General features: G+C 49.1%; 3 protein-coding genes across 4 annotated transcripts; 2 read left to right on the top strand and 1 right to left on the bottom strand.

Annotated features, from left to right (window-relative positions):
• The first annotated feature begins 902 nt into the window (after positions 1-902).
• On the top strand, positions 903-15,909 carry LOC115583044 (wiskott-Aldrich syndrome protein family member 3-like). The gene is made up of 11 exons (XM_030419425.1): positions 903-1,557; positions 6,488-6,627; positions 6,749-6,883; positions 8,139-8,292; positions 9,332-9,449; positions 11,823-11,867; positions 11,970-12,094; positions 12,186-12,443; positions 12,526-12,653; positions 13,269-13,478; positions 14,497-15,909. The coding sequence occupies exons 2-11, from the start codon at positions 6,495-6,497 to the stop codon at positions 14,658-14,660; spliced, it is 1,470 nt and encodes a 489-aa protein (XP_030275285.1). The 5' UTR covers positions 903-1,557; positions 6,488-6,494; the 3' UTR covers positions 14,661-15,909.
• LOC115583140 (opioid growth factor receptor-like) lies at positions 15,800-16,780 on the bottom strand. Its single transcript, XM_030419621.1, has 2 exons — positions 16,265-16,780; positions 15,800-15,977 (listed from the first exon to the last, which is right to left on the bottom strand). Exon 1 carries the CDS (start codon positions 16,749-16,751, stop codon positions 16,305-16,307), a length of 447 nt encoding a protein of 148 aa, XP_030275481.1. The 5' UTR covers positions 16,752-16,780; the 3' UTR covers positions 15,800-15,977; positions 16,265-16,304.
• LOC115583124 (uncharacterized protein CXorf40 homolog) lies at positions 16,647-18,158 on the top strand. 2 transcript variants are annotated; one of them, XM_030419594.1, is made up of 3 exons: positions 16,647-16,761; positions 17,166-17,426; positions 17,499-18,158. In XM_030419594.1, the coding sequence occupies exons 2-3, from the start codon at positions 17,168-17,170 to the stop codon at positions 17,705-17,707; spliced, it is 468 nt and encodes a 155-aa protein (XP_030275454.1). In that variant the 5' UTR covers positions 16,647-16,761; positions 17,166-17,167; the 3' UTR covers positions 17,708-18,158. The 2 variants fall into 2 exon arrangements, with proteins under 2 accessions (XP_030275454.1, XP_030275448.1); XM_030419588.1 differs by having other exon boundaries at positions 16,670-16,811.
• The last annotated feature ends 686 nt before the right edge of the window (positions 18,159-18,844 follow it).

Raw genomic sequence — 18,844 nt, 5'->3', positions numbered from 1 at the left:
AGGAGAGGTACCACAGGTCCATGTGTGAAGGAGAGGTACCACAGGTCCAAGTGAGTGAAGGAGAGGTACCACAGGTCCAGGTGTGTGAAGGAGAGGTACCACAGGTCCAGGTGTGAAGGAGAGGTACCACAGGTCCAGGTGTGAAGGAGAGGTACCACAGGTCCAAGTGAGTGAAGGAGAGGTACCACAGGTCCAGGTGTGAAGGAGAGGTACCACAGGTCCAGGTGTGTGAAGGAGAGGTACCACAGGTCCAGGTGTGAAGGAGAGGTACCACAGGTCCAAGTGAGTGAAGGAGAGGTACCACAGGTCCAAGTGTGTGAAGGAGAGGTACCACAGGTCCAAGTGAGTGAAGGAGAGGTACCACAGGTCCAGGTGTGAAGGAGAGGTACCACAGGTCCAGGTGTGAAGGAGAGGTACCACAGGTCCAGGTGTGTGAAGGAGAGGTACCACAGGTCCAGGTGTGAAGGAGAGGTACCACAGGTCCAAGTGTGTGAAGGAGAGGTACCACAGGTCCAGGTGTGAAGGAGAGGTACCACAGGTCCAGGTGTGTGAAGGAGAGGTACCACAGGTCCAAGTGAGTGAAGGAGAGGTACCACAGGTCCAGGTGTGAAGGAGAGGTACCACAGGTCCAAGTGTGTGAAGGAGAGGTACCACAGGTCCAGGTGTGTGAAGGAGAGGTACCACAGGTCCAAGTGTGAAGGAGAGGTACCACAGGTCCAGGTGTGTGAAGGAGAGGTACCACAGGTCCAGGTGTGAAGGAGAGGTACCACAGGTCCAGGTGTGTGAAGGAGAGGTACCACAGGTCCAGGTGTGAAGGAGAGGTACCACAGGTCCATGTGTGAAGGAGAGGTATCACAGGTCCAAGTGTGAAGGAGAGGTACCACAGGTCCAAGTGTGTGAAGGAGAATTGGACAATTATCATACTTATATTTAATATTTATTAATTCACATTCATGTTCATATGTTAAATGTTCTTTACGAGTCTGTTTCTGTTTCTTACCGTTAAATTATATTGTTTATTTCTTGCTGTTATTGTTGTTGAGTGTTATATTGAACTGTTCTGTCAGAAACACAGGACAAATAAAGGAAGTTCTGATTCTAGTTCTGAGTACATTTACTCGAGTACTGTACAGAAACAGTGTCTTTGGGCTTGACTGGAGTATTTCCGTGACACAGAACTTTAAACTGCTCAGAACTGAATATTGTACTTTTTACTCCACTACATATGTCTGACAGCTTTAGTTACTCGTTACTTTCAGATTACTTCCTGTGCAGACGTGTTGGTGTTGAACTCAGTGTTGTTCAGTTGGTCTGTGACAATGAATTGAGTTAATTAGCTCGTTAGAGCTTCTTATATCCACAGTGACATCAGAGGCCGACGGAAGCCGACAGGAGCCGAGCCGCTGACAGCAGCCCCCCTCCTCCTCCTCCTCCTCCTCCTCTTCCTCCTCCTCTCAGCATCATTCCCGGTCAGAGGACGTGAGGATGATCCCGCTGCCCGCCGCTCTGTGACGGGGGAGGTTGAGCAGAAAGGACCCGGACCCGGAGCAGAACCTGGTGAGTCTCATAGATTATCGCATTGATACTGACGTGCTATCGACGGATCGGAGCTGTGATCGATCCGCGGACCGTGACGCTCTGTGCAGCTTCACGGCGATGACGTCATCCGCCGCCAGACTGCACAGACCCTGACGGTCGCGGCTGATCAGCTGATCGATAGACCGAGAGTGTGTGTGCGAGCCTGAATACACAAAAACACACACATTGTGCATAAATTACTGCATGACGTAATGCTTCCAGAGTGTGTGTGTGTGTGTGTGTGTGTGTGTGTGTGTGTGTGAGGGACTGAATACACATCCTCACATGTGATGTAATAACATGTGGGTCACGTGATCACGGATGTGATGATGCAATGAGGTAATTTCCCATCATTCCCTCTGAAATCAGTACCTGATGATCAGACAGCTGGAACACACCTGTCTGACGTCTTAAAGGGACAGCGCACTGTTTCTGAAGTGTTCACAGGTGTGTACTGGCGTTCACGGGTGTGTATGGGCGTTCACAGGTGTTCACGAGTGTGTACGGGCATTCACAGGTGTTCACGGGTGTGTACGGGCGTTCACAGGTGTTCACAGGTGTGTACTGGCGTTCACGGGTGTGTATGGGCGTTCACAGGTGTTCACGAGTGTGTACGGGCGTTCACAGGTGTTCACGGGTGTGTACGGGCGTTCACAGGTGTTCACAGGTGTGTACTGGCGTTCACGGGTGTGTATGGGCGTTCACAGGTGTGTACGGGCGTTAACAGGTGTTCACAGGTGTTCACAGGTGTGTACAGGCGTTCACGGGTGTGTACGGGCGTTCACAGGTGTTCACGGGTGTGTACGGGTGTTCACAGGTGTTCACAGGTGTGTACAGGCGTTCACGGTTGTGTACGGGCGTTCACAGGTGTTCACGGGTGTGTACGGGTGTTCACAGGTGTTCACAGGTGTGTACGGGCGTTCACAGGTGTTCACGGGTGTGTACGGGCGTTCACAGGTGTTCACGGGTGTGTATGGGTGTTCACAGGTGTTCACAGGTGTGTATGGGCGTTCACGGGTGTGTACGGGTGTTCACAGGTGTTCACAGGTGTGTACGGGCGTTCACAGGTGTTCACGGGTGTGTACGGGCGTTCACAGGTGTTCACGGGTGTGTATGGGTGTTCACAGGTGTTCACAGGTGTGTACGGGCGTTCACAGGTGTTCACGGGCGTTCACAGGTGTTCACGGGTGTGTATGGGCGTTTAGAGGTGTGTACGGGCGTTCACGGGTGTTCACAGGTGTGTATGGGCGTTTAGAGGTGTGTACGGGCGTTCACAGGTGTGTTTGTGCTGAGCAGTGGGTTCTGACGGACCTGTGGAGCTTCAGGCTGCTGATCCTAATGTGAGCTCAGTGTCTCCGTCAGCTTCATCATCACAGCTCTGTGTTCAGGCTCGGCTCAGGTTTGGGCTCAGAACTCTTGGTTATCGTCAGAAGTCATCATGTTTGGACTGAAACACCTGTTTCAGATGTCTCCAGGTGTGACTGGAGGCCTTGTTGGCTGAATAACTCCACCTCCATCTGCTCGTGAGACCACTGGTCCAAAAGTGGCCGGTGGACATCTCTGTGGTTTGTACCGTGACACCTGGAGGCGGCGCTGTTCTGAGCGGAGGACACAGAGATGGTCGTACAGCTTCAGACTTCACGTGAGGTCACGTGATGACGACTCCCAACAGACTGACGGACGCTTGTGTGATCCAACACTGCGTCATGTTACCTGAACAGGAAGTGTTCGGTGCTGCCCAGACTGGAGCTCCAGCACACTGCGGGTAGTTCAGAGGGCGTGGGAGGTCAGAGCGCTCAGTATGAACCTGACGGACTGCACCTTTAAACCCCTCAGGTGAGACTCGGCTGAGGAGTCACACTGACCCGACCATCACTGGGCCCTGAGCCTCATGTTGAGAAACACTGAGTCCTCACAAAGACAGTGCCTCAGCTTGTGTGTGTGTGTTTTCTTCGTGAGCGTCTGAGCATGCTCACAGCGTGGAGGGAGACTGGTTTCCATGGTTACGACTTATTGGGCAGCAGAGCTTGAAAACGAGGTGAAAGCAAGAAGAGACACGACAACACATGGTCACAGTAATCTGATTACTCTTTACACACAAGCCTCAGTTACATCCTGACTCCCCACACACATACACACACACACACACACACATACACACACACACACACACACGACCCCCACTCTGTCTCCTAGCAACAGTAACCATGTTCAGTTCTGTGGGCAGCAGAGTGTGATGTAAAGGCTGGCTGTGTTACCATGGCGATGTCCTCTGAGTGTGTGTGTGTGTGTGTGTGTGTGTGTGTGTGTGTGTGTGTGTGTGTGAGTGTGTGTCCTCCTAGTTTCAGCTGCAGATGTGAAAGCAGTCAGTTGACTTCTGAGTCTAACAGGTCAACAACAGAAACTCAGAAATGTGAAGAAAGGAAATATTTTGACTATATTTTCATTCTAAACAGAAAAATCCACTCGTCCACCGTCTGACTCCAGTTTCTGTCTCTGACTGAACTCAGACCAGTTTAATCTGCTCGTTAACTCGTCGTCAGACTCGCTTCATTCAGACTGGACTCAAACTGAGTCAGAGTCACCAGAACAGTTCTGGTTTGTCTCCACAGTCTCCTCTGGTTCGGTCCAGATCAGTCCTCAGTCACATGAAAGTATTCTGGCCCTGCAGCAGAGTACAGTGAGCAGCAGTTAGCGGGTCTGGTCCTGAACATCTGGGGCCCAAGCAGGAGACGTTTGGGGCTCTGCTTCTCTGTGGACACTTTGGTACCGACAGAACCTGGTACCTGATCTCTACCTCTATTGACATGATGGGCCCCGGTTCTGCTCCTGCTAACGGAACACACTCACTGAAACACCTGATGTAAAGCTAAAAAAGTCATTTACCTATTTATTTAAGAATTACTGTAACAGAAAATAACACAATTCATATAATTCACAGTGTGGAGGGTTTGAATCCGTACGTACTGTTCATGTTGGACCTTCACTGGTTGAGCAGCTCATTCACTGTCCTCAGAACCTCAGAACCTCAGAACCTTGAATCCATTGAGGGAAACTTCTCGTCTTTGACCTTTTATAATTTTACACTGTACACACAGATGTATTTTGCATCCATAGATATCTTATTGATCATTAATAAAGTCATTGATAAGTGTTTTCTGAATGTTTGACACAAAACTGTCACAGTCACTTTATTATGATCTCATGTGTTCAAACAAGAGAACAGTCAGAATGAATTTCATGGAAAGTGAAAGTTGTAACAAAGCAGACGAGCTTCTCTTCTGTCAGAATATCATTTCACAATCATCAGTGCATCAGTCACACAACAAAGCAAGAAACTGCTCTGCACATTTCAAACAAACGTGCCAGAACCTGAATGACCTGCGCCCGCTGACGAAGCACGTCTACCACCCCCGAACCAATGTGCATACCGTGCAGAGAGGGGCTGAAGATGCACTGCTGACCTTGACAAACAACATATACGAGTACCTCGAACAGGCAAAGAGTCTCATCAAGATTGTGTTCATAGACTTCAGCAGTGCCTTCAACACAGTCCGACCACACCTGATGGTAAACAAGGTGGTGCACCTCGGGGTAAATCCAAGACTGGTTCTGTTGGCGCGCAGGTAGTCGAGTGGTTAGAACGCAGTGGACCCTGGTTTGAATCCGGCCGGAGGACCTGTACTGCATGTCACACCCCCACCCTAAAGCGGTCTATGCCTAAAAAAAAATCTAAAAAAAAAAAAAAAAGACTGGTTCTGTGGATTTATGACTTTCTGACCAATCGCTGTCAACAAGACAAAGTCACTTCATGTGTCCTTAAAGCCATAAACACATTCTGTCCCCTATTCTATACACAATATACACCACCACCCCTCAGGCCACACACACTGTAGATATTGTAACGTGGTCGGTGCAGGGGAAGGTTATGGTCCTCTTTCAGTGGCGGTAGCTCCGGTTAGCTCAGACCACACGGCAGGCAACATGTGGGATTTCTGCACATACTTTTATTCCACTGTAACTTACAGACCACACCAAGCCAGGTCGCTACGGCACTAGTTATCACACGCACACATGCCTTGACACACATAGGCCGAGGATCCTACACCTATACATCACAATATAAAATAAAATAAAAGGTGGTCTTCACTCTGCTGGCAGCATTGCTACGCATGGTGGAGAGGAAGCACATCAACTCTTCTTCTAGGTACAGGTTACACTATCCACTTAACAAAAGGAGGCGCCACCTAGTGGCGCTACATTCAATAACTCCGACTGTTACAATATGCATGAGTGGGTTTGTTAAAGTCTAACATCACAGAGGGTTCTGAAATGGAGATGCAGGGTTTTATTAAATGGTGTACAGACAATTTCCTTGTGGTTAATGCAAAGAAACCAAAAGAGATGGTTATAGATTTTAATAAACAGGGAATTATAGTTCCGCCCTCAAATATGAATGATGAACTGGTAGAGTGAGTCTCAACACACACACAAAATAATGACCACGAGGCACAACAAGTCTTTCGTGCCTACAGCAGTTAGAGTGCACAACAATAGATTAAATACCTCCTGAGCACTTTAAACTACTCCATATGAACATTCAACATGCTTGTGATGTTCCCTCAATGTTCTTACTGTGCTGTCTGTCTCGTCCTTGTTTTTTCTCTGTATTCATGTTTTTCTTTTCATGCTATACAGTATATAGCAGTGGAACGTGCACGTGACCACATGAATTTCCCACTTGTGGGATAATAAAGTTTACCTTGACCTTGTATGCGTTGGAACAAAGACTTTGGGTGGACAGGTGAGGATGTTCACAGGCTGTCTGTGATGGCTGTTGATTGGCTGAATTGACCAGACTGGTGAAGAAGACGGCGTTCTGATGGTCTCTGCCTCTCTCTCTCTGCAGGTGAGCCATGCCGTTGGTGAAGCGGATTATTGAACCCAGGTATCTGTGTCGCGGCACTCTGCCTGATGGGGTCGCCAGTGAGCTGGAGTGTGTCACCAACAGCACATTGGCTGCTGTCATCAAACAGCTGGGAGGACTCAGTGAGTGCTGATGTCATCACTTATGACTGTGATGACATCTGACCATGTTATCAACAGACATAACACTGTATGTGCTGTCTGTTGACAACATTTTGTTGGGTTTGTTGTTGCTGATGTGCAGGTCGTCATGCGGAGGACATCTTTGGTGAGCTGTTCACAGAGGCCAACAGTTTCTACCTGAGGATGAACAGTCTGCAGGAGAGAGTCGACCTGCTGGCAGTGAAGGTCACACAGCTGGACTCCACCGTGGAGGAAGGTGGATACAATACACCCGTCCATCATCCATCCATCATCCATCTATCCATCCCTCCAGACTCAGGCTCCATTTAAGCACTACTCATGAAACATCCAATAATATCTGAATCATTTTCTAACCTCCAGCCTGAAGGGAAGAATCCAGCTCTTTGAGGTAAAACTAACGAGTCAGCAGCTCCCAGACTGACGCCACAGTACAGAAAACCTCTCTGAGAGGTAACCAGACCAGACCAGGTCTCTCCTGGAACAGACCATCACATACTAGCAAAATCAGTGAGAAATCACACTTGTGGTGTTTGTCCAATCAGAAAAAGCTTTTAGTTTGATTGTACAAGCATCAAATGACTCACAGCTTATTGTGTAGCACCTCATGGTCGCACAACATACCCAGAGGGATGTGGTCCTGAGGTCACAAGATAAATCTGACTGAATGACCAAACTCCAAAGACCCCTCCTGTACCCCTGCAAGACCAGAGAGGGGGTCCACTGGAGTCACTGCATCTGAAGCAGAGCTGCTGCAGTCCAGATCTCTTCTGTTCAGCACCTGGCCATAATCTATCCCGTGAAGGCTCAGCACCTGTTTGTTAACAATGGAATCACAGACCCCAGATGCTTGTTCACAGGCAAAGTTATCGAGCTACATCAGAGAGACATTTTAACCAAGGCAGCACTACAATGTCCAGAGCCTGGGTAAGGCTGGTGTCACAGTCAAGGTTTGTCTTCCTCACCTGTTGACTAAAGGCACACTGAGTTTCTACTTTAGGAACGGTGGAAGACCTCAGATGTAGTAGAGACAGGTACACACCTGTGATGACTGAGGACTACCCTGACTAAACAACTGTCAACATGGACGCACCGGACTGTCAGCAGTGTCATTCATGCAAATGTTGGGCAGCTGTTGCGGCTGCTGCCACCAGGTGCTTCTCAGACGCTCCCTCCACAGTGTCAGTTCTGTCCACCGGACACCTGACAGGCAGCATACCACCATGCCTGTCCCTGTGTGGTCTGCCTGTGTGCAGCTTTTCTGGGGAGGAGATGACTCTGCTGTCTCTTTCAGGTCCCTTAAACTTGATAATTTAAGAAGCCTGAGGTCAACAGACTGCACACTGTCTTTATGATCAAGTTCTGTTCCTGGAGAAACAGAAATGAGGATGTGTCTATCTCTGTCCATGAACAACGAATCAGCATATTAATGCCAAAAACATTTATGTTTATTACATCCTCACTGTGTTGTGACGATCATGTGTGTGGTGTAGTGTCTCTGCAGGACATCAACATGAGGAAGGCCTTCAGGAGCAGTACCATCCAGGACCAGCAGGTGGTGTCACGGAGCTCCATCCTCAACCCAGTGCTGGAGATGTACCAACGCTGTGACAAACCACCGCCTCTCAACATCCTCACACCCTACAGGTCAGTTTAAACCCCGCCTCTCACCATCCTCACGCCCTACAGGTCAGTTTAAACCCCGCCCCTCAACATCCTCACACCCTACAGGTCAGTTTAAACCCCGCCCCTCACCATCCTCACACCCTACAGGTCAGTTTAAACCCCGCCCCTCACCATCCTCACACCCTACAGGTCAGTTTAAACCCCGCCTCTCACCATCCTCACACCCTACAGGTCAGTTTAAACCCCGCCCCTCAACATCCTCACACCCTACAGGTCAGTTTAAACCCCGCCCCTCAACATCCTCACACCCTACAGGTCAGTTTAAACCCCGCCTCTCACCATCCTCACACCCTACAGGTCAGTTTAAACCCCGCCTCTCAACATCCTCACACCCTACAGGTCAGTTTAAACCCCGCCTCTCAACATCCTCACACCCTACAGGTCAGTTTAAACCCCGCCCTCTCAACATCCTCACACCCTACAGGTCAGTTTAAACCCCGCCTCTCACCATCCTCACACCCTACAGGTCAGTTTAAACCCCGCCTCTCACCATCCTCACACCCTACAGGTCAGTTTAACCCCGCCTCTCAACATCCTCACACCTACAGGTCAGTTTAAACCCCGCCCCTCAACATCCTCACACCCTACAGGTCAGTTTAAACCCCGCCCCTCACCATCCTCACACCCTACAGGTCAGTTTAAACCCCGCCTCTCACCATCCTCACACCCTACAGGTCAGTTTAAACCCCGCCTCTCACCATCCTCACACCCTACAGGTCAGTTTAAACCCCGCCCCTCAACATCCTCACACCCTACAGGTCAGTTTAAACCCCGCCCCTCACCATCCTCACACCCTACAGGTCAGTTTAAACCCCGCCCCTCACCATCCTCACACCCTACAGGTCAGTTTAAACCCCGCCCCTCACCATCCTCACACCCTACAGGTCAGTTTAAACCCCGCCCCTCAACATCCTCACACCCTACAGGTCAGTTTAAACCCCGCCCCTCAACATCCTCACCCCACTACTAAATGTGTGTGTGTGTGTGTGTGTGTGCGCAGGGACGATAAGAAGGACGGTCTGAAGTTCTACACTGACCCGTCGTACTTCTTCAGTCTGTGGAAGGAAAAGATGCTGCAGGCCACCGAGAACAAACGCAAAGAGAAGAGACGACAGAAGGTTCATCTGTCTGTCTGTCTGTGACCTGTCTGTCTGTGTCTTAGTATAAAGGTGTCTGTCTGTGTCTCAGTATAAAGGTGTCTGTCTGTCTGTCTGTCTGTGTCTTAGTATAAAGGTGTCTGTCTGTCTGTCTGTCTGTCTGTCTGTGACCTGTCTGTCTGTGTCTTAGTATAAAGGTGTCTGTCTGTGTCTCAGTATAAAGGTGTCTGTCTGTCTGTCTGTCTGTCTGTGACCTGTCTGTCTGTGTCTTAGTATAAAGGTGTCTGTCTGTGTCTCAGTATAAAGGTGTCTGTCTGTCTGTCTGTGACCTGTCTGTCTGTGTCTCAGTATAAAGGTGTCTGTCTGTCTGTCTGTCTGTGTCTTAGTATAAAGGTGTCTGTCTGTCTGTCTGTCTGTGTCTTAGTATAAAGGTGTCTGTCTGTCTGTCTGTCTGTCTGTCTGTGTCTCAGTATAAAGGTGTCTGTCTGTCTGTCTGTGACCTGTCTGTCTGTTTCTCAGTATAAAGGTGTCTGTCTGTCTGTCTGTCTGTCTGTCTGTGTCTCAGTATAAAGGTGTCTGTCTGTCTGTCTGTCTGTCTGTCTGTCTGTCTGTGTCTCAGTATAAAGGTGTCTGTCTGTCTGTCTGTGACCTGTCTGTCTGTGTCTCAGTATAAAGGTGTCTGTCTGTCTGTGTCTCAGTATAAAGGTGTCTGTCTGTCTGTCTGTCTGTGTCTCAGTATAAAGGTGTCTGTCTGTCTGTCTGTCTGTCTGTGTCTCAGTATAAAGGTGTCTGTCTGTCTGTCTGTGACCTGTCTGTCTGTGTCTCAGTATAAAGGTGTCTGTCTGTCTGTGACCTGTCTGTCTGTGTCTCAGTATAAAGGTGTCTGTCTGTGACCTGTCTGTCTGTGTCTCAGTATAAAGGTGTCTGTCTGTCTGTCTGTCTGTCTGTCTGTGTCTCAGTATAAAGGTGTCTGTCTGTCTGTCTGTCTGTGTCTCAGTATAAAGGTGTCTGTCTGTCTGTCTGTCTGTGTCTCAGTATAAAGGTGTCTGTCTGTCTGTCTGTCTGTCTGTCTGTGTCTCAGTATAAAGGTGTCTGTCTGTCTGTCTGTGTCTCAGTATAAAGGTGTCTGTCTGTCTGTGACCTGTCTGTCTGTGTCTCAGTATAAAGGTGTCTGTCTGTCTGTCTGTGACCTGTCTGTCTGTGTCTCAGTATAAAGGTGTCTGTCTGTCTGTCTGTGACCTGTCTGTCTGTGTCTCAGTATAAAGGTGTCTGTCTGTCTGTCTGTGACCTGTCTTGTCTGTTTCTCAGTATAAAGGTGTCTGTCTGTGACCTGTCTGTCTGTGTCTCAGTATAAAGGTGTCTGTCTGTCTGTCTGTGACCTGTCTGTCTGTGTCTCAGTATAAAGGTGTCTGTCTGTCTGTCTGTCTGTCTGTGTCTCAGTATAAAGGTGTCTGTCTGTCTGTCTGTCTGTCTGTGTCTCAGTATAAAGGTGTCTGTCTGTCTGTCTGTCTGTCTGTGTCTCAGTATAAAGGTGTCTGTCTGTCTGTCTGTGACCTGTCTGTCTGTGTCTCAGTATAAAGGTGTCTGTCTGTCTGTCTGTCTGTCTGTCTGTGTCTCAGTATAAAGGTGTCTGTCTGTCTGTCTGTCTGTCTGTGTCTCAGTATAAAGGTGTCTGTCTGTCTGTCTGTCTGTCTGTGTCTCAGTATAAAGGTGTCTGTCTGTGACCTGTCTGTCTGTGTCTTAGTATAAAGGTGTCTGTCCGTGACCTGTCTGTCTGTGTCTCAGTATAAAGGTGTCTGTCTGTGACCTGTCTGTCTGTGTCTTAGTATAAAGGTGTCTGTCTGTGACCTGTCTGTCTGTGTCTCAGTATAAAGGTGTCTGTCTGTGACCTGTCTGTCTGTGTCTTAGTATAAAGGTGTCTGTCCGTGACCTGTCTGTCTGTGTCTCAGTATAAAGGTGTCTGTCTGTGACCTGTCTGTCTGTGTCTTAGTATAAAGGTGTCTGTCTGTGACCTGTCTGTCTGTGTCTCAGTATAAAGGTGTCTGTCTGTGACCTGTCTGTCTGTGTCTCAGTATAAAGGTGTCTGTCTGTCTGTCTGTGACCTGTCTGTCTGTGTCTCAGTATAAAGGTGTCTGTCTGTCTGTCTGTCTGTCTGTCTGTGTCTCAGTATAAAGGTGTCTGTCTGTCTGTGACCTGTCTGTCTGTGTCTCAGTATAAAGGTGTCTGTCTGTCTGTCTGTGACCTGTCTGTCTGTGTCTCAGTATAAAGGTGTCTGTCTGTCTGTCTGTGACCTGTCTGTCTGTGTCTCAGTATAAAGGTGTCTGTCTGTCTGTCTGTGACCTGTCTGTCTGTTTCTCAGTATAAAGGTGTCTGTCTGTCTGTCTGTCTGTGCAGGAGCAGAAGCATGTGGAGGAGTCTTCGGGTCGGGAGGTGAAGAAGGTGACGTTCTGATGTTCTGTCAAGAAATCTCATTCAGTGAATTTAATGATTTATGGTTTTATTTTTCTGTTGACGTTTCTTCTTCTTCTTCTTCCTGTGAAGGTTCGAAAAGCTCGTAACAGGCGGCAGGAGTGGAACCTCATGGCGTACGACAAGGAGCTCCGCCCAGACGCTCGAGTAACACCGTCACCATACCACACGTCCGACGGCTCGATGTCACCTGACAGGTGGGTACACCTGAACACTGACACCCAGACAAGACAAACAGGAAACATCAATCAGCTGAGATGACAACACTTCCTGTCCGTGTCCCTCCAGGTCGGGGATGTCAGATGACCCCACCGGCTCCCACCACCATGACGCCCTGGGGCATGATGGGAAGGATCATGTGGCCGTGGCAACAGGAAGTGGTCAGACTCAGTCACTGGATCGCGCGCTCCGACCCGCCTCCACTGCGGTTGCCACGGCAACCACCCGGCAACACTCGCTGGGTCGCAACCAGCCGCATCATCACCACCACCCGCCACTGGCAGGCTTTGCCAATCAGAACGGAGCACGGACCAATGCGGAGGCCAAGTACACACACACACACACACGCACACAGAAAGGGTCTTATTGTGTGACTCATGTTTGACCTTTGACCTCCATCTCTCCTCAGTGACCATCAGATCCCTCCAGCCCCCCCGCCACCCCCTCCTCTCATGCCGTCAGCATTCCCCAACAGCTCCACCCACGCCGCTGCTATGGCAACGCCACTGCACCCTGCAGCCGCCCCTGGTAACCAAGGTAACGGACAGTTGTCTAGGCTTGTTAGTGTAACCACAGTCACGGTGCGCACAAGAAGACACCTCATTGGTCGCTGCTGTTGGTTGGAGTCATGCATCAGCACAGCTGCCATACTGGAACAGGGAGCTTCCTGTCTGATGAGTCGGTGGAGGCGGCGGGTCGATCAGAACTCGTCACATTATCAAACTATTGTTACATAGCAGAAAAAACTAGTTTTCCAACGAAGTTCAGGCAGTTTGTTCTGTTCTGTTTGTTCAGGAGACGGACGGTGAGCTAATACACAACTGCTGCCTCACATTCATGAACATCGACGTCATCGTCCATCCCGATGTTTCACTGTAGACATCAGCACACATCACCGACCATAACAAGTACATAACGTTACCTCACAGAGAGCGTTTTTCACTCAGGAAACAGTGAGTGTTATAGTGACTGCCTCAAAAGACATCGGTTCCCTTTTCCCTCTCATGTGACGGTCCAAACCTACACCAGTCACTTCAGGAACTCTTTGAGATCACATCTTAACTGTTTGTCAGTATATTGCTTTGATGTCTCTGTCATGTGTGTTCCGTCTCACTGATGATGACATCATTTATAATTAATCTTTGTCTCTAGGTGGCGCTGCTGTTCTCTCACGCCCCTACAGCCCATCACCTCCTCCGCCTCCCCCTGCTAACTACGTCCCCTCCCCCTCCCGGCCCGGAGGCCCCGTACTGCCCTCGGCTGGTGCCGCTCCTCCGCTGCCCCCAGCGACAGATGGCAGGAAGCCGGCCAGCGGGCCGATAAACGACGCCCGCAGCGACCTGCTGGCCGCCATACGCCGAGGTCAGCTGATTCACTGTGTTTATGAAGTTATGTAATGTCAGTACATCTAGAACTCACAGAACCAGAGTTACACACTGTGTCTGAGCTCATCTAGAACTCACAGAACCAGAGTTACACACTGTGTCTGAGCTCATCTAGAACTCAGAACCAGAGTTACACACTGTGTCTGAGCTCATCTAGAACTCACAGAACCAGAGTTACACACTGTGTCTGAGCTCATCTAGAACTCACAGAACCAGAGTTACACACTGTGTCTGAGCTCATCTAGAACTCACAGAACCAGAGTTACACACTGTGTCTGAGCTCATCTAGAACTCAGAACCAGAGTTACACACTGTGTCTGAGCTCATCTAGAACTCACAGAACCAGAGTTACACACTGTGTCTGAGCTCATCTAGAACTCACAGAACCAGAGTTACACACTGTGTCTGAGCTCATCTAGAACTCACAGAACCAGAGTTACACACTGTGCCTGAGCTCATCTAGAACTCACAGAACCAGAGTTACACACTGTGTCTGAGCTCATCTAGAACTCACAGAACCAGAGTTACACACTGTGTCTGAGCTCATCTAGAACTCACAGAACCAGAGTTACACACTGTGTCTGAGCTCATCTAGAACTCACAGAACCAGAGTTACACACTGTGTCTGAGCTCATCTAGAACTCACAGAACCAGAGTTACACACTGTGTCTGAGCTCATCTAGAACTCACAGAACCAGAGTTACACACTGTGTCTGAGCTCATCTAGAACTCACAGAACCAGAGTTACACACTGTGTCTGAGCTCATCTAGAACTCGTAGAACCAGAGTTACACACTGTGTCTGAGCTCATCTAGAACTCACAGAACCAGAGTTACACACTGTGTCTGAGCTCATCTAGAACTCACAGAACCAGAGTTACACACTGTGTCTGAGCTCATCTAGAACTCACAGAACCAACCAACCTAACCCTAACCAGACTTGCGTGCTGTCCCGTAGTCTAACCTGTTGGGGTTCTGGTTCCTCCTGATCTGCAGGGATCCAGCTGAGGAAGGTTCAGGAGCAGCGAGAGCAAGAGGAGGCCAAGAAACGAGAGCCGGCAGGAAATGATGTCGCCACCATCCTGTCGCGTCGCATTGCGGTGGAGTACAGCGAATCAGAGGAGGAGTCTGAACCTGAGGACCAGGATTGGTCTGACTGAGACAGAATCCAGATCCGCCCCGGCAGAACCCTGGAGCAGGACAAAGAGTGACTGGAGTCTCTTCTGCCGGGATGATCAGAGATTTTCCCTCCTGAAAAACATTTAGATAAACTTGTTGATTATGTTACTTTATTATTTTATCATGATTATTAAATGTTACCTCATTAATAATGTATTTATTAATTTTAACCTGCTGGGGGCGGAGCCTGAATGTGGTCCAACATTTGGTCCACATGGGGACATCCTGACAGATCCTGGTCCAGTTTCTGATGGTTTATATCTGTTCATATCTTCAGTCAGTGAAGGAGACGTGCGGTCGTCAGAGAGTGATCACTGATCACTGATCAATGGGTTGTCCATCAGGTGGCGCTCAGTCTGCTGTTTCACTTCCTGTTGTTCAGGTTTGATCAAAACATTTGGTCTCATTCTCAGTTTAGTGTTTTATTGATCTACTTATTATTGATTTGACTTTGAATAGATGTTCATGTTTGATTCTTGTTATATTTGAGTTTTTCTGAGTTTGTCTTTTTTCAGGAGTTTGTTTATTGATTTTCGGTGAGTGTCAGTGACGTGGACAGATTGAGTTTCCTCCTCGTGTTCCCGCGGCTGCTTCAGCACACCATCATTAGTTGCTATGGTAACCAGAGACAGACTCGTTAGTGATCTATTGGACTTTTTCTTTTATGTTCTGGAGTTTGAAGAGAAAGACAGAAGACGATCTGAGACACGTCTCTTCATTGATTATTGATGACAGCGTGTGACGTGAGCACGGTGCAGATGAGTATTGGTTATTGATTGAAGTGATGACATCAGCGCTCTCTCTAACTGTTTCATCCATTGTTGTGATGTCATTGCTGCCACTGCTGATGTAAACAATGTGGTGGAGTAAAAAAGGGGCGTGTACTTCCTGTCCTGTACCATCTGTGATTGATCGTAGAGATTTGTTGATTTATTGATTATTGATCCGTGCTGTGTGTTCTCGGCTCTGTGATTTGCATGTTGGTGGTAAAATAACAAAATCAAACGACTGTGAAATATTCTGTCTTCAAAAGAGAAAACTGACTGACAGAACCAGCTGTCGGCCATGTTGTTCTGTCTCATTTAGTGACATCAGCTGACTGATTTTTTAAAAATAAGACAGCGTATTGATTAAAGAGAAGATCAGTTCAGACACATTTATCTTCATTTGAATGAATAAATTGTATTATTTGAAACTTTGGATGAAATAAAACTGTTAGTAGTGGCAGCAGGTCAGAGCACCGCGCTTCTCTCATCATTTGAGTTTGAGGGTCCGGTCCGGTCCGGTCCGGTCCAGTCCTGTGGAGTCCAACCAACATAGTCAGTTTTAGGTCCAACAGTTCCCTGACGACAGAAACACTGACACAAATATTTCTATTTCCTTCATGTCTCACTGAACATTCCCCAGAACCAGAACTGGACCTCAGCCTCAGTCCGTTTAAATGTCATTAACACAATAAATCCTTTAATCTTTAATTATAAAATAATATTTTAATTGGAATATTTAAAAAAAACTACACTAAACATGACGTCACTCAGGTAAACGTGCCACAGGGTAGATCACCATGGTAACCAGGGTAACTGACCTCACCAGCGGAGGGCAGCAGAGCCGCCGACAGGTGCGATTCAAACCAACGAAGAAGAAGAGGAGCAGGAAACCTCCTGCGAGTCCTGGTCCCCCTGCGAGTCCGGGTCCTCCTGCGAGTCCGGGTCCTCCTGCGAGCCCGGGTCCTCCGTCGAGTCCTGGTCCCCCTGCGAGCCCGGGTCCTCCTGCGAGTCCTGGTCCTCCTGCGAGCCCGGGTCCTCCTGCGAGTCCGGGTCCTCCTGCGAGCCCGGGTCCTCCTGCGAGTCCGGGTCCTCCTGCGAGTCCTGGTCCCCCTGCGAGCCCGGGTCCTCCTGCGAGTCCGGGTCCTCCTGCGAGCCTGGGTCCTCCAGCGAGTCCTGGTCCCCCTGCGAGCCCGGGTCCTCCAGCGAGTCCGGGTCCTCCTGCCAGCTTGGATCAAGCTGAAGAAGCCGAGCAGCTCTGCACCAAACTCCGTTTAAAAAAGGGTCAATTATAGCGTCGGTGCTCATCCAGCCGAAGGTTTGTGCGGGTTCAGTCGGAACAGAACACGAGCCCACTCGGTCACTGTCGTGAGTACATCACATGTGTTACCTGTTGTACAAACGGAGCCTTCATGTTCAGTAAAATAAGTGCAGGACGTCACAGAACTGAGCTGTGCGTCAGAGTTAGGATAGTGAAGTCATACACCAGACTCCATTTAAAAAAGGGTCAATTTAATGTGTTTGTTTTAAAGCTGGATGAATCCACTAAACTAACCTAAACTATAAAACATGGAGAGCCGTTAATAAAGTATAAAACACGATGAGACGTTAATTAAACATGGACATGATGAACTTTGTGTCCATGAGGGAGAACCTGCTGCTACTTTAATGTCAGGGTTCTGGACTGTACTGGACTCTGCCGTCACGTCATTTGTTTTGCAGACATGTCGGTGCAGGTGTGGTGCCTGTCGTTTCGACAGCCGTACGCCGGTCTGGTTCTGGACGGGGTGAAGACGGTGGAGAGCCGCTGGAGGCCCGTGTTGGCTCCGCTGGAGAATCGGACCCTGGCAGTCCACATCGCCTGGCGTGACTGGGAGAGGGAGGAGTGGCGGGCGGTGCTGAGTGGCCCGCTGGGGATGAACCAGGCTCAGATACGAGGGCTCCTGGAGTCCGGAGAGAGGTTCGGCCGAGGCGTGGTGGCAGGTAGGAAACGATGTCTGTTCACCGATAGTTCCTGAGGTGTACCTGAAGGCATCACCTGCATCTCTCTTTCAGGATTGGTGGATGTGGGCGGGACCTGGCTGTGCCCCGCCTCCCTGCAGGGGGAGGAGCTGCAGCACCTGGAGCGGTCGGCCGTTCTGATTGGCCTGCAGGAGAAGCACCTGACCCACTTGTCCAACCCTCGCTGGCTGAAGGAGCCGCTGAGCGCTCGAGGAGGTCGCGACCTCTGGACCGTTGAGATCCCCGCTGAGCTGTTACCGTGACGATGGATACAAACGTCCTCACACACAGAAGGTCGACTCAACGGTCAAGATCCACAAGACCCACGTCGTGATGCAGATGACATCACGGCATGACATCACAGCGGTCTAGCTAACACAGTGAACCATCACCATTGAACTTCTCATCACGTTTTATTTCCTATCAAAGTGTTTGTGAGCATGAGGACGACTGACTCCATCACCTCTTCCAATCCGGGACGTTCACTGACTCAAACATCTGTTGGCCGCGGGCCTCCATGTTGTCCAGAGCAGCACCAGAACCCGACTCAGAACTGTGTGACCCTCTGAACCTCACACAGAAGTCAACATGCCAACTACCACATGACCACATCTGCTGAACCAAATATCTTTATCATCATCAGTCACTTCCTGCACGCACACACATCCTGAGTCAGTTCTGTTTTTCTTTTGTAAATAAAGGTTTTTCAGTTTGTTCTGGGTTTTTTTGTTCCTCAGCGAGTCCATGAACTGTCGCCGCTCTGATCTGATCGGCTACATGAGACACACACACACACACGATTGGTCTGATGTTGTGATGTCATTTCCTCTGGCAGCCTGTGTGTTTGGCTGAGCACTAACAGATTCATTTCACTGCAGCTGTAACAACAATCACAGTAGTAATGCTGGTCTGGTACAAACCTCCAGCAGATACATCCTTGTCATGTCTGAACTTCCTGTGACTGATCCAACAGTCTGAAACAAAGACAAAGTGAAGCTAGCTGATCTGGGCTGAGACCACCTGCTCTTGTTGGACCGTGGTCCCGGGTACGTGTCACACCTGTAAATCATCATGATTATGCTGACACGCAGCAGACAAACTGCATGGAGTAGAACAGGAGGTCAAACAAAGGAACAAAATGGAGAACCTGTTAAAATTTTACAATAAACAGTCTGTGCAGACTGATGGTTCACCCCATCAGATAGGAGCAGGAAACCGTGCAACTACAGACCGGCTCCAGGCGTCAGGTTCTGGGGTTATTCTCCCTCACGTCGTCTCTCAACTCATAAAATGTTCAGAAAAAGATGAAGACATTATTTTTTGAGTGTGTGATCGCAGCTTTGAACAACAGAAACTAGCAGGAAGTTACAGGTGATATGATCATCGCAGTGAGAAGTAAC

Source organism: Sparus aurata, chromosome 1 (assembly GCF_900880675.1).
Source record: "Sparus aurata chromosome 1, fSpaAur1.1, whole genome shotgun sequence".
Taxonomy (NCBI): domain Eukaryota; kingdom Metazoa; phylum Chordata; class Actinopteri; order Spariformes; family Sparidae; genus Sparus; species Sparus aurata.
Note: the sequence above shows the minus strand (reverse complement) of the source record. Positions and strands in the feature narration are given on the sequence as shown.